The sequence below is a fragment of the Macaca thibetana genome, chromosome 12 (genome assembly GCF_024542745.1).
Source record: "Macaca thibetana thibetana isolate TM-01 chromosome 12, ASM2454274v1, whole genome shotgun sequence".
In the NCBI taxonomy this organism is placed as follows: Eukaryota; Metazoa; Chordata; class Mammalia; order Primates; family Cercopithecidae; genus Macaca; species Macaca thibetana.
This window is the reverse complement of record NC_065589.1, coordinates 10,477,410-10,490,242: the sequence shown is the minus strand read 5'-3', so window position 1 is coordinate 10,490,242 and position 12,833 is coordinate 10,477,410. Positions and strand designations below refer to the sequence as shown.

Sequence of the window (12,833 nt, the reverse complement as noted above, 5' to 3'; positions counted from 1 at the left end):
TCCCAAGTAGCTGGAATTACAGGCAGGCATCACCACGCCCAGCTAATTTTTGTATTTTTCATAGAGACAAGGTTTCACCATGTTGGCCAGGATGGTCTCGATCTTCTGACCTTGTGATCTGCCTGCCTCGGCTTCCCAAAGTGCTAGGATTACAGGCGTGAGCTACTGCGCTTGGTCCAAAATATTTTTTAATTCTTTTTTTATTTCTTCTTTAACCTATAGGTTGTTAGATTTCCACATATTTGGGGATTTTCCAGATCGCTTTCTGTTAATTTTTCTCTCATATTTTTGCTGTCTGGCTTTTTGATGTATTTTATGGGAGAGACCACCAATTTGTGGAAAAAGTACTCTTCTGAGCCCACATTATATGGTAGGAGCCCACAGGTCAGTCTGCAGGCTGCCGAGATCATAGGCTGGTGGGCAGGTGCACAGGTAGACTGGGCTGGTCTCTCTTGACTAGTGTGAGAAATGGGGCCAGCCCTGCTGCCATCACTGCTGCATTCCAGTAGCAAGCCTGAAGATTGGAATTTGTTCTGCTTATGAGGCAGCCACCTCCCCTATTCCTCTTTACCACTGTGCACATAAGAACTCCAGCAGCCAAGCATCTACACTTACTTAGGAAGCAGAACCTTTTTCATAGAAATCGAATAGCCCCGGAGAATGTCCTGATGCCAGAGCTAAATTTCTTGCAGGAAGAGTTGAGGGCGGACTCTTGGATCACCCTGGTAGATAAGTAGACTTATACAACAGAGGAGGTGGCCATTTTTGGTCTCCGCAATACCCTTTACAAAGGCAGCCAAGGCCCATAACACATTTCCTGTTGGCTGCCTGTATTCAACGCACAACTTTAGACTTGTGATGTGGCATGACAATACTTATGAGAATAGAGAGCTGTCAATTTGATAAGGAGTGAGATCTGCCATCTGAAAGGTGGAACCCTGTGCATAATGTGAGCATTGTCCTGTTAAATGCAATTTAATTTTTAATGGGCCAGTGCCCTAAAATGTCAATGGGTGACTGGTTTACAGATAATTTTAATTTTCTTCTCAGTGGATTTTGTGTTTTCTAACTTCTCTGCAATGAACATGTATTACTTTTGTGTTTAGATAAAATATTTTAAAATTTTAAAGATAAAAACTCATGGAGTTGTGAAATAGGAACATCAGAACTAATCTAGTAAGCATGACTTAAGGTACAGGCACTCTGAAACTAATAAATTTAACAGCACCCTGGGTTGATCATAATATCAGTTTTGACTTCTCTGTGAAGAACAGTTGTAGGGGTCCTAAGAAAATCCCTCTGGTTCTGTTTCTCAAGTCAGAATGCCAAATAAAAAAAGGTAAAATTACACTGTAGTTACAGATTTAACAGGACAAGAGCACTACTATCTCTTCTGCTTTCCCCTTATCCCTCATTTGCAGATGATCGTGTTTCTACTGGTGGAAGGGCAGGAGATTTTAAACTTTCCTACTACCTTACTTTTAGAGAGGAGGCAGGTGCCTATATTCCATTTGTTCGCTAACCCAGTTGTTCCCTTTCTGTTCTATCCACAGGCAGCTGGCTAAGAGTCTTGGGCAGGCTGGTGAAATTGAGCCTGAAACAGAAGGAATACTAACAGAGTATGGCGTGGATTTCTCTGATTTCTCTTCAGAAGTTCTAGAATGTCTTCCTCAAGGCCTGCCATGGACAATTCCACCAGAGGAGTTCAGCAAGAGAAGAGATTTAAGGTAAGCACCTGAAACCCTTTAAGAACGTATTTCTCCCTTTTTGCCTTAACTTTCCTAGGGGATAGGCTTAGATGTTTTCATCTTTCCATGAACATTCAAGTTCAGTTCAGTTGGGAATAAGTGCTTCTGTACCACAGTTGGCAAATTATGGCCCACAGGCTAAATCTACCCCACTACCTGTTTATATACAACCCATGAGCTAAGAATGGTTTTTACATTTTTGAATGGTTGGAAAAAATTAAAACAAGAATAATATTTTGTGAAAATTATATGAAATTCAGATTTCTGCGACCATAAAGTTGCATTGGAACATGACCATACTTACTCATTTTATATGTTGCTTATGCTGTTTTTTGCACTACAACAGCCCAGTTGATGAGTTGCAACCAAGACCATATGACCTGCAAAGTCAAAACTAGTTACTGTCAGCCTTTTACAGAAAAAGTTTGCTGACCCCTGTTCTAGACCATTCTAACTTCAAAAGCTACAGCGCCCATCTTCTCATTGCTATACGCCATAGGTCTGGTCAAGTAAAGACTGTTACCTAATTAGAAGTGCCTTCCTTTAAATGGGCCTCTTCAGGCATAGAGCAAAGGATTCAAGACTTCTGTACTTGGAGCCTCATTTTAAAGCCTTACTTTTAGGTCTGGAATTTGTTGGAAAGTACTTTTGTGGTATTTTTATAACAACATCTTCTTTGAAGATGTTTCTTCATTGTGGGATGTTAGTTCTTTTCTGATATTTCTCTTCAGAATTTGGTTTCAGTACTGGCATTCTTTTTGGATGCCACATGGAGATATTTAGAACCAAGAAACTTTTCATACAACCCACTGAGGCTGTGGAAGGTTTTTGCTAAGGTCATCCCATGTCAAAGTCTTTACCACCACACTTGCTTGCTTCATGCAGCTGAACTTATGACACTTTCAGCTCTGGGTGCCCATTACCCACCTAGTTTGTGAATACTCCCTCTCTGTACCCTCTTACTATTGTATCTTTTAGTACTTTACTGCCTTTTTCTTTTCTTATTGAGGTTAGGCAAGGAAAAGGAGATGATCATTAGTGCCCTTTCCTACTTGTTAGTATCTCTCATAGAACACATATTACATTTGAAGTCAGTTAACCCATATTGCATTCCTGGATTTTAATAGTAACCCCTCTATCACTGAACCCCTGCTAGCACATGGGTGTGTTATCTCTTCAGGGGCTCCGAGGTCTTTGGCCCATAACGTTAACCTCTCGGAACCTTTGTTTTCTCATACACAAATTGAGGGGTTTGTTTTCTGAGGTCATTTCCTGAATCTAGGAATCTATCAAATGATTTAATGGGAAAAGAATGTTAGAATAAATGGTGGAACCTTATTGTTTAGTAGAATTTAGTATAGCCATGCTGCAGTATCTATCAGCATTTTAAATGTACCTCCTCCTGCACCCCAAACTCTACTCAAAAAAGTGTACAAGAAGGTTCATTGCTGTCTTGTCATAAAAGTTAAACATTAGAGACACTGCTAATGACCATCAATAAAGGAATGGTTTAGTAACCTGTGTTATGTCAATATGATAGCATTAATTGCAGCTCTGCAAAAAGGAGCTATATCCATGTTGACTTTCCTAAAAGAATGGCTATAATACATTATTAAGTAAAAGAAGCAAGTTTCAGGGCAATATGAATATGAGCCTATATTTTGTAAAGTAATACAAAAACTGCATAAATGTACACATATGCATATATATGTGTATATATATACACATCAAAGTATATCTGCATAGAACAAGACCTGGAAGGAAATAAACTGTTAACAGTGACTACCATGGAGAGTGGATTCAGTGGAGTGGTAAGGCAATAGGGAAGTGAACTTTGAGTTTTCATTTTGCATACTGCCATACTATTCAAATTATTATTATTATTTTTAAGACAGGGTCTCACTGTATTGCCCAGGTGGGAGTGCAGTGGTGCAATCATAGTTCACTGCAGCCTTGAATTCTTGGGCTCAAGCAATCCTCTGCCTTAGTCTCCCAGAGTGCTGGGATTATAACATGCGCCACCACATCTGCCTAATTCTTTTATGTTACTTTTGTAGAGAAGATGGGGTCTTGCTATGTTGAGCAGGCTGGTTTTGAACTCCTGGCCTCAAGAGGTCTTCCTGCCTTGGCCTCCCAAAGTGTTGGGATTACAGGTGTGAGCCACCATACCTGGTCCAAATTTTTTTTAAAGTAATTTGTATAACTTTAAAAAATTATAAATGTGAAAGTCACAAAATAGAAGTATTCCATTTTTTCTAGCCTTTTAGTGTACAGGTAAATAATACACATGTTAGTGGTTATAGGGCCCAATATTGCTATAAATTCCCACTGTCTTCCCACTTCTTTGGCTCTGTCTTCCCACTTCTTTGACCTTTATTGCCTTCTGGTTTAGACCATAGAATAAGAGGTCCTTAGTGAGACCCTGTCTCTACAAAAAATAAATAAATAAATAAAATATTAGCCAGGCACAGTGATGTGTGCCTACTTGGGAGGCTGGGGCGGGAGGATTGTTTGAGCCTAGGAGTTTGAGGCTGCAGTGAGCTATAATCATGCCACTACATTCCAGCCTGGGCAACGGAGCAAGACTGTCTAAGGGGGAAAAAAAAAAAAAGAAAAGAAACCTTGCTTTGCAGAAAGCCTCGTTAAAATATATCTTAAACACACACACACACACACACACACACACCACACATATGTGCCCTGTGAAAGGATCCAAAGACAGAAGGAGTTTATAGGGTTCTCTCTGCTATTAATGAAGTAACAAGGATTTTTAAAAAAAATTACTTTTGGGGGGGGCGTGGTGGCTCACGCCTATAATCCTAGCACTTTGGGAAGCGGAGGTGGGCAAATCATGAGATTGAGACCATCCTGGCTAACATGGTGAAACCTTGTCTTCACTAAAAATACAAAAATTAGCTGGGCATAGTGGTACGGGCCTGTAGTCCCAGCTACTTGGGAGGCTGAGGCAGGAGAATCGCTTGAACCCGGGAGGCGGAGGTTGCAGTGAGCCGAGATCGCTCCACTGCACTCCAGCCTGGCGACAGAGTAAGACTCCATCTCCAAAAAAAATAAATAAATACTTTGGGCATGGTGGCGGGTGCCTGTAATCCCTACCCAGCCTCCCAAGTAGGCACGCTTGGGAGGCCAAGGCAGGGGAACTGCTTGAACCCAGGAGGCGGAGGTTGCAGTGAGCTGAGATTGTGCCACTGCCTAGGCGATAGAGCGATACTCAGTAAAAAAAAAATTACTTCAACCTTAAAATATGTTATCCTTGCCCATTATCCTCAGGATTATGTTTCTAAAATTCAAATCTGATTTATTTTACTCCTTTGCATTTAGAATTTTTCTAATGTTTCTTAATGCCTAAAGTAGTAATCTCTGAAGTTTAGAAATTATTACTTTAGGCATCAAGAAGTAATATAGTAAATTACCACTAATGCTTGTCTTTATTTTAAAATGATAAATGAATTTACTACATTGCTAGTCTATTATGTACATTATAAACATAAGTAAAAATAGAAAAAAAATGTGAGAAATAAATTTTTAAATACTTTCATTTTACTTACAAAAAGTATAGAAAACTGTATATAGTAATTTTACTTTTGGTGAAAGCAGTATGATTGAATAATATTCTTTATTTATTAAAATTTTACTTTAACAACTAGTAATATGGAAATTCAGAGGTCTGATTCTAAGTTCTGTATATTTTGGTACTTGGTTGTAATGATTATCATAATTGGAAAGGATATATGTTTAGAAGATGTGAGTTGTGCTTACAAAATCATAATACTCATTTCTCAGTCCTATTCACCAATTATATTCCAATTCATTTTGAAATTTGGCTAGTAAATTTCCATCTTTTCTGATGTCAGTTCTTGTTAATTCATTGAGAGATGCTGCATTTTTAGATTAAAAAATATATTTATAATCTCCAGTTACTCATTAGTTGTTATCTTTAAAAACTAGTTAGAAAATTCGGCCAGGCACATTGGCTTACACCTGTAATCCCAGCACTTTGGGAGGCCAAGGTGGATGCATCACCTGAGGTCAGGAGTTCGAGACCAGCCTGGCCAACATGGTGAAACGCTATCTCACTAAAAACACAAAAATTAGCTGGGCATGGTGGCAGGCGCCTGTAATCCCAGCTTCTCGGGAGGCTGAGGCAGGAGAATTACTTGAACCCGGGAGGCAGAGGTTACAGTGAGCCGAGATTGTGCCACTGAACTCCAGCCTGGGTGACAGAGCGAGACTCCATCTCAAAAAAATAAATAAATACAAATGATTCTATTAGGAAGTTTAAGTCTATGGATATGAATATTTTTGTAGTTTATACACTTACATCATTTTAGGCCCCAAATAATATAGCAATGGAAGTATTTCAAAACATCCATTTTAAAAAAATGTTATCTTTAAAATTTGAATATGTTATTTTGTTTTCAAAATGCAGTAATTTGTTTTCTTATTGTTAAAATGTCACCTTTACCTTGAAGGGACAGATTAAGCATGTTTAATTTTCCTAAAGTATCTGATATGTTACATATGACTGACAGCCATTGTTTTGAAATCATAATGTGGCTGGAGTTGAATTCATATTAGACACAGAAGAAATGTCAGTGTTGCCATTTTTCTAGTATTAATGATATTACTAGGAATATTAGTGGTTTAGTATTATCTTCAATATATGGACCTTTGCAGTAATCTTTTTTAGCCAGTTACCTTTTTTGCAAGGATTAGTTTAGCTAAAACTAGACAATATCCATAAATCCATGTATCTGGGCATGAGTAAAGACCCATTAGTTGCAGTTGGCAAAAGCATAGGAACTAAGAGTGCTGCTGTCATTGCCTTTGTGTTCTGGAATGCCAACTCTTTCATCTGTACACCTCACCTACCACCTGACCCACACATCTAGTGAGGGTGCCAGGGTTAATTCATGTAGTTATGTAGTGTCAGTTAATTCCTTATTTTTAACACACATAAAGAGAAGCCATAAGTGTGTGGAATGAGCTCCAGTGATGTAGTTGGTTAGCGTGCAGTACCATACAGCAGTAGGTAAGCATGTTTAGGTAGTTGGATCTGATAACCTTTTCCTTTTCTTTGGCTGGTTTTATGATGGATTTATTCAGTTTTTATACCAAAAATATTTATTGAACACGATCCATGGGCACTGAGGATACAACAGTGAACAAAAATAGATGTATTTGCTGCCCTTGTGGAACTCTCAGTTTTGTGGCAGAAGAACATGAATGAAATTATTAAACAGTAGTCAAACGTAGAATTGTAATGAAGGAGGAGGTGCTTGGTTCAAGTGCTTGTGATCATGTGGTTTCTTCTGCTCTGAGTTCCGCTGCCTTCAAAGAGTTTTTAAAAACAGTATTCATTTTCCTAGGAATGTCAAAAGAAGTAGGATTGAGTCCCAGCACATGCTGAAAAATATGTGCTATATTGAATAAATTAATATATATTTTGAAAACTAATAAAATCAAACCTTTTTCAAACATTTATTTGCACATATTGTTTTTTATATATATATATATATATGCCAAGTAGTAAGTTAGCCACTGGAAATGCAAAGACAACCAAGGGCCAGCCCCTGTTCTTCAGGGAGACAGATTCGTACTCAGATTTATTACAGCAGACAATGGCAAGTGCTGTAAAATAGGTATGAACAGACTGCCAGAGTCATTGGTGCATGAGGTGAGATCTGAGAAATGAGCAGGTTTAGAGGGAACTAGAGTGACTAAAGTTGTCTTCATTTTAGTGATAGTCCATGGCTGCAGAAAGGCAGTGTGTTCCCTTCAGACTCCAAGATCCTTCTATAACAGGGCTTGCAAGTCCTATGGTTTGGTCACTTGATCCCCTGTCCTGGGTCACCCTGCCTCAGAGCCTGCAGTGTTACTCTGGCTCTAGCTACGTAAGAACTTCTACATACCCGTTTAGGTTTGGTATTTGAACAATTATATTTGGAACAGAAAAGTTCCATCAATCTTTAAACCTCATAATCCAATTATGTCAGTAAAATTCCAGTTTTTTGGTCCAATGGAATTGGGGTAATATTTTGCAAACTGAAGTTGAAAGAAATAGTGTTTATTTTGAAAAGAAAAAATGGTTGGTTAGCAATTTTCAAGAAGTTAGGCTTGCGTGAACTCCTAGGGGCGATATAGCCCTCCCGATGGGGGTCACCATTTTTCTGGACCTTCAGCTCTAGTCTCTGGAGAGTCCCTGCTTGCATGGCCTAGACCTGTAGCTGTCTTTAGCAGGGCATCTGAGGCTTTAAAAAAGAAAAGCAACGTAAGTGCTGCAGAAATTTGAGGATCAGGAAGATAATATGTCCAAGGAAACTGCTTAAAGGGGGGTTGCACCAGAAGCTGAAGAAACCCAGAAGTTATTTCTGAGACTGGCTCCAGTTATTTCTAATTTCATTCATATTGTTTTGTTTCCTTTGTTGCTAAACTGGAATAGGAAACCAAAGCCTAAAAGCTCAATTAAAGTGGAAAATGAAAACCTAAATATCGGAGGGGGAAAATACCACGCTAAACTGATTTTTATGTTTTTCCTGTAGTTAGTATTATTATGGAAGTTTGAATCATGTCACTTTTCAGTAAAACCATGAGTTTCATTGGAGTGGAGGTGGTTTCTATAGCTTTTTACAAGAGAACTTGTGGGTATCTATTTCTTTACTATTCCCTCAATAAAAAGGAAGCCCAGTGACCTCCACCAGACCATTACAAATGTGAAACTTGGCACTTAAAATTGCTTGCTCTAAATTTTCCAATTGCCTTCTCTCTTTTTTTTCCATTTAATGTCGTCCTGCCAACTAGTGATTTTATTATTATAAACAGGACATTGTATTCACTTTTAAGAAGAAATATGAAGCTGGAGGTAAAATTACAAACTGCAGCTTCTCGGCTGCCAAAATAGAAAACAATGAGCTAAAAATACTAAGCACAGAAAGGGGGTTGTGGTAAGAAATACTGAAAAATCTTCAAGATGGAGCTGTTCCAAATAGACAGAAATTTCCTCTCACTCCAGGTAAAACCAACCTTGAAATAGCAACTTGAAAGGAGAGTCGTATAATACTAACCTCTTTCAGGTCAACCCATTTGTGGGAAAGCTTTCAAACATAACTAACATTAAATGACTAATGATCTTGCTGTTTATCAGGAAGTCCAATATGATTAAATTGCCATTTGGAAAATGTTCCCCTGGTAAGACAGTGTGGCAGCATTGAAGGAGTGCTAGAAGTTAGTCCTAGTTCTCCCCAGGGCCTAGGTAGGTGATTTTAGGCAAATCAGTTAAATCTGGGGAAGTGGAGAGGAGTGAGCAATTTTATCTTTTGTGAAATGGATTTTTGACCAGATTAGGATTTTTCAAAACATGTTGCTAGGTCATGAATAGGTGTCATGCGGAAAAAGGATCTGTGGGTAAGTGTTTTTGAAAAACAGTGGGTTAATAGATTTCTTAGAGTTTCTTCTCATGGATTCTGGTGGAACTAGTATTCCTTAGAATACATTTTGCAACTTTCTGAACTAGGTATTTCAAACCCCTCTACCTGTAACAGTGCATGACTTTGTATTTGAAATGTCTTTTCTGAGTTATTTAGAGCTATCTCATTCTTGGATTTGAAAGAAAATGGTATCCCATCAGTGACTGTCTGCCGCATTTATCTGACAAATAAATATCAACTGTGCCCCACCATGGACCACCCGGGAAAGATAATTACACAGGAAATTCAAGGGTTGTGCTTTAAATCTCAGTTCTTTGATTGCCAAGGGAACCCCTTCTTTCCTTAGCTGGAGGGAAGCAAGATTAAATTGTTTGGCATCAAATGGGGAAGCTGTCATTGTCAGCTGAAACGACTGGCAGTAGTATTCCTTTCATGTAAATCCCAACTCACTGTGAAATTACAAGAAATGCATAGATAGTAACAAGGATTAATGGGCCCTAAAGTAGATACACAACTGGACATTCTTAATTGTAAGTATTTAGTACTTCGTCAGCCCATAAAATTCATGTTGATAAATAGCACTACTCTCAGAAAAGACAAATACTCAAAGATCAATAGATTTTTTTGTCTGAACAGGTGGAAAAATGCTTACTGGCAAAAGACAATGTTTGAATTTATTCCCTAGAAATATTTTTATAGCACGGTCGAAATACAAGTCATGGGCAAGATAATTTCTACATCTTCTAAAAAAAATCTGTTTGGAAATTAACTATAATGATATAGTGATATTTTAAAATTTCATTTTGTGGTATAGATGGCCTAAGATTTGGAATAAACTGGAGTATAGAGATAACTAAATGTCAGGGTGACAAAGTCTGTTTTTTATATTGAGATATTCAAGTACCACAAAATTAATCCTTTTAAATTCAGTGGTTTCTTGTACATTGGTAGACTCGTTCAACCATCACCACTATCTAATTCCAGAACATTTTTATCACCCCCAAAATAAATTCCATTAGCAGTTACTCCTCATTACCTCTCCACCCCCACTTCTCACAACTACTCATCTGTTTTCAATCTCTGTGGATTTCCCTATTCTGAACATTTCATATAAATGGAGTCATACAGTAAGTTGCCTTCGGTAGCTGACTTCTTTTACTTGATGTGATGTTTTGGGTTTTTTTCTTTGTTTGTTTGTTTTTGAGATGGAGTCTCGCTCTGTCACCCAGGCTGGAGTGCAATGGCGCGATCTCGGCTCACTGCAACCTCCTCTCAGGTTCAAGCGATTCTCCCACCTCAGCCTCCCAAGTAGCTGGGACTACAGGCACCCACCACCACGCCTGGCTAATTTTTGTATTTTTAGTAGAGACGAGGTTTCACCATATTGGCCAGGCTGGTCTTAAACTCCTGACCTTGTGATCCGCCTGCCTTGGCCTCCCAAAGTGCTGGGATTACAGGTGTGAGCCACCACACCTGGCCTACATAATGTTTTCAAGATTCATCCATGTCGTTACATATATCAGAAGGTAATTCCGCTTTGTAGCTGAATAATATTCTATTGTATGGATATTTCACATTTTGTTTATTCATTAGTTGATGGACATTTGGGTTGATTCCCCAGCCTTACTATTATGAATAATGCTGCTATTAATATTTATGTACAGGTTTTGGTGTGGACATTCAGTTATCTTGGGTATATATCTGGTTATATACCTAGGAGTGAAATTGCTGGGTCATATGGTCAGTCTACTTTCAGAGTAATTGTGAAAGTATTTTTCAAAGTAGCTGTACCATTTGCATTCCCTGTGGCAATGTATGAGGCTCAGTTGCTCCATATCCTAACACTTGTTATCTGTATTTGTGATTGTAGCCATCATTGTAGGTGTAGGGTAGTGTCTCATAATGGTTTTGATTTGCGTTTCTGTCATGACTAATGAGACTGAACGTATTTTGATGTTCTTATTGGTCATTTGTGTATTTTCTTTGAAGAATTATCTACTCAGATAGTATCTATTCAGATCCTTTGCCTTTTTAAAAATTGGGTTACCTTTCTATTGTTGAGTTAAAGGAGTAGTTTCTATATTCCAAACACTGGTCATTTATCGGATTTATGATTTGCAAATATTTTCTCCTACTTGTGGGCTGCCTATCTTTCACTTTCTTGATGGTGTTCTTAGAAGCACAAAGTTTCAAAATTTGATGAAGGCCAGTTGAGTCTGTTTTTTTCTTTGGTTGCTTGTGTTTTTCGTGTCATATCTAAAAAACCATTGGCAAAGATCACAAAGATTTAGACATATGTTTTCTTTTTGTTTGTTTGTTTTGAGATGGCATCTCACTCTGTCACCCAGGCTGGAGTGCAGTAGCGCGAGCTGGGCTGCAACCCCTGCCTCCTGGGTTCAAGCAGTTCTGCCTCAGCCTCCCAGGTAGCTGGCATTGCAGGCACCCATCACCACGCTCTGCTAATTTTTTTGTGTTTTTATAGAGATGGGTTTTTGCCACGTTGGGCAGGCTAGTCTCCAACTCCTGACCTCAAGTGATCCACCAGCCTCAGCCTCCCAAAGTGCTGGGATTATAGGCGTGAGCCACCGTGCCTGGCCAACATAAGTTTTCTTCTGTGAACTTTATACTGTTAGTTGTTATATTTATGATCTATTTTTAATCTTTGTAAATGGTGTAAGGTATGGGTCACATTTCATTTTTTTTGCTTGTGGATAACCAGTTGTTTCAGCACCATAAGAAAAACTTGTTGACAAGATGATTCTTTCTTCATGAAATTTATTTGACCATAAATGTATTGGTTTATTTCTGGACTCTCATTTCTGTTCCATTGATCTATATATCTGTCTTTATGCAAGTGCCACACTGTGTAAATTATTGTAACTTTGTAGTAAGTTTTGCAATTGAGAAGTGTGATTCTTCCAACTTTGCTTTTTTTTTTTCTTTCAGATTTTTCCACTATTCTGGGTTCCTTGCATTGCTACACAAGTTTTAGGATCAGCTTGTCAGTTTCAGGAGGCACTCGGGATTTTCATAAGAATTGCTCTGAGTCTGTAGATCAGTTTGGGGAGCATTTCCATTTTAACACCATTAAGTCTTCCAACCTATGAACATGGGATGTCTTTCCATTAATTAGATCTTTAATTTCTTTCAATGATGTTTTGTAGTTTTCAGTATAGAAGGCTTCTTTGTTAAATTTAATCCTATGTATTTTTTCTTTTTGATGCTGTTGTAAATGAAATTGTTTTCTTAATTTCATTTCCAAATTATTAATTGCTAATGTTTAGAAATACATTTTATATTTATGTATAGATCTAGTATCCTACAACATTACAAAAATCATTTGTTGGCCGGGCATGGTGGCTCATGCCTGTAATCTCAGCACTCTGGGAAGCCAAGGCTGGTGGATCAGTTGCGATCAGGAGTTTGAGACCAGCCTGGCTAGCATAGTGAAACACTGCCTCTACTAAAAATACACAAATTCGCCAGGCTTGGTGGCGGGCGCCTGTAATCCCAGTTACTTGGGAGGCTGAGGCAGAAGAATTCCTTGAACCTGGGAGGCAGAGGCAGCAGTGAGCAGAGATTGAGCCACTGCACTCCAGTCTGGGTAACAGAGTGAGACTCCGCCTCAAAAAAAAAAAAA

The 12,833-nt window shown here is 38.5% G+C and overlaps 1 protein-coding gene across 3 annotated transcripts in view; it reads left to right on the top strand.

Moving 5' to 3' along the window:
- The window catches only part of DIS3L2 (DIS3 like 3'-5' exoribonuclease 2), a 380,125-nt gene that overhangs the window by 202,125 nt on the left and 165,167 nt on the right, over positions 1-12,833 (top strand). For all 3 annotated transcript variants that reach the window (XM_050751081.1, XM_050751079.1, XM_050751080.1), the window contains one exon: positions 1,554-1,727. In XM_050751081.1, coding sequence (XP_050607038.1) covers positions 1,554-1,727 — 174 coding nt within the window. The remainder of the gene's footprint in view (positions 1-1,553; positions 1,728-12,833) is intronic.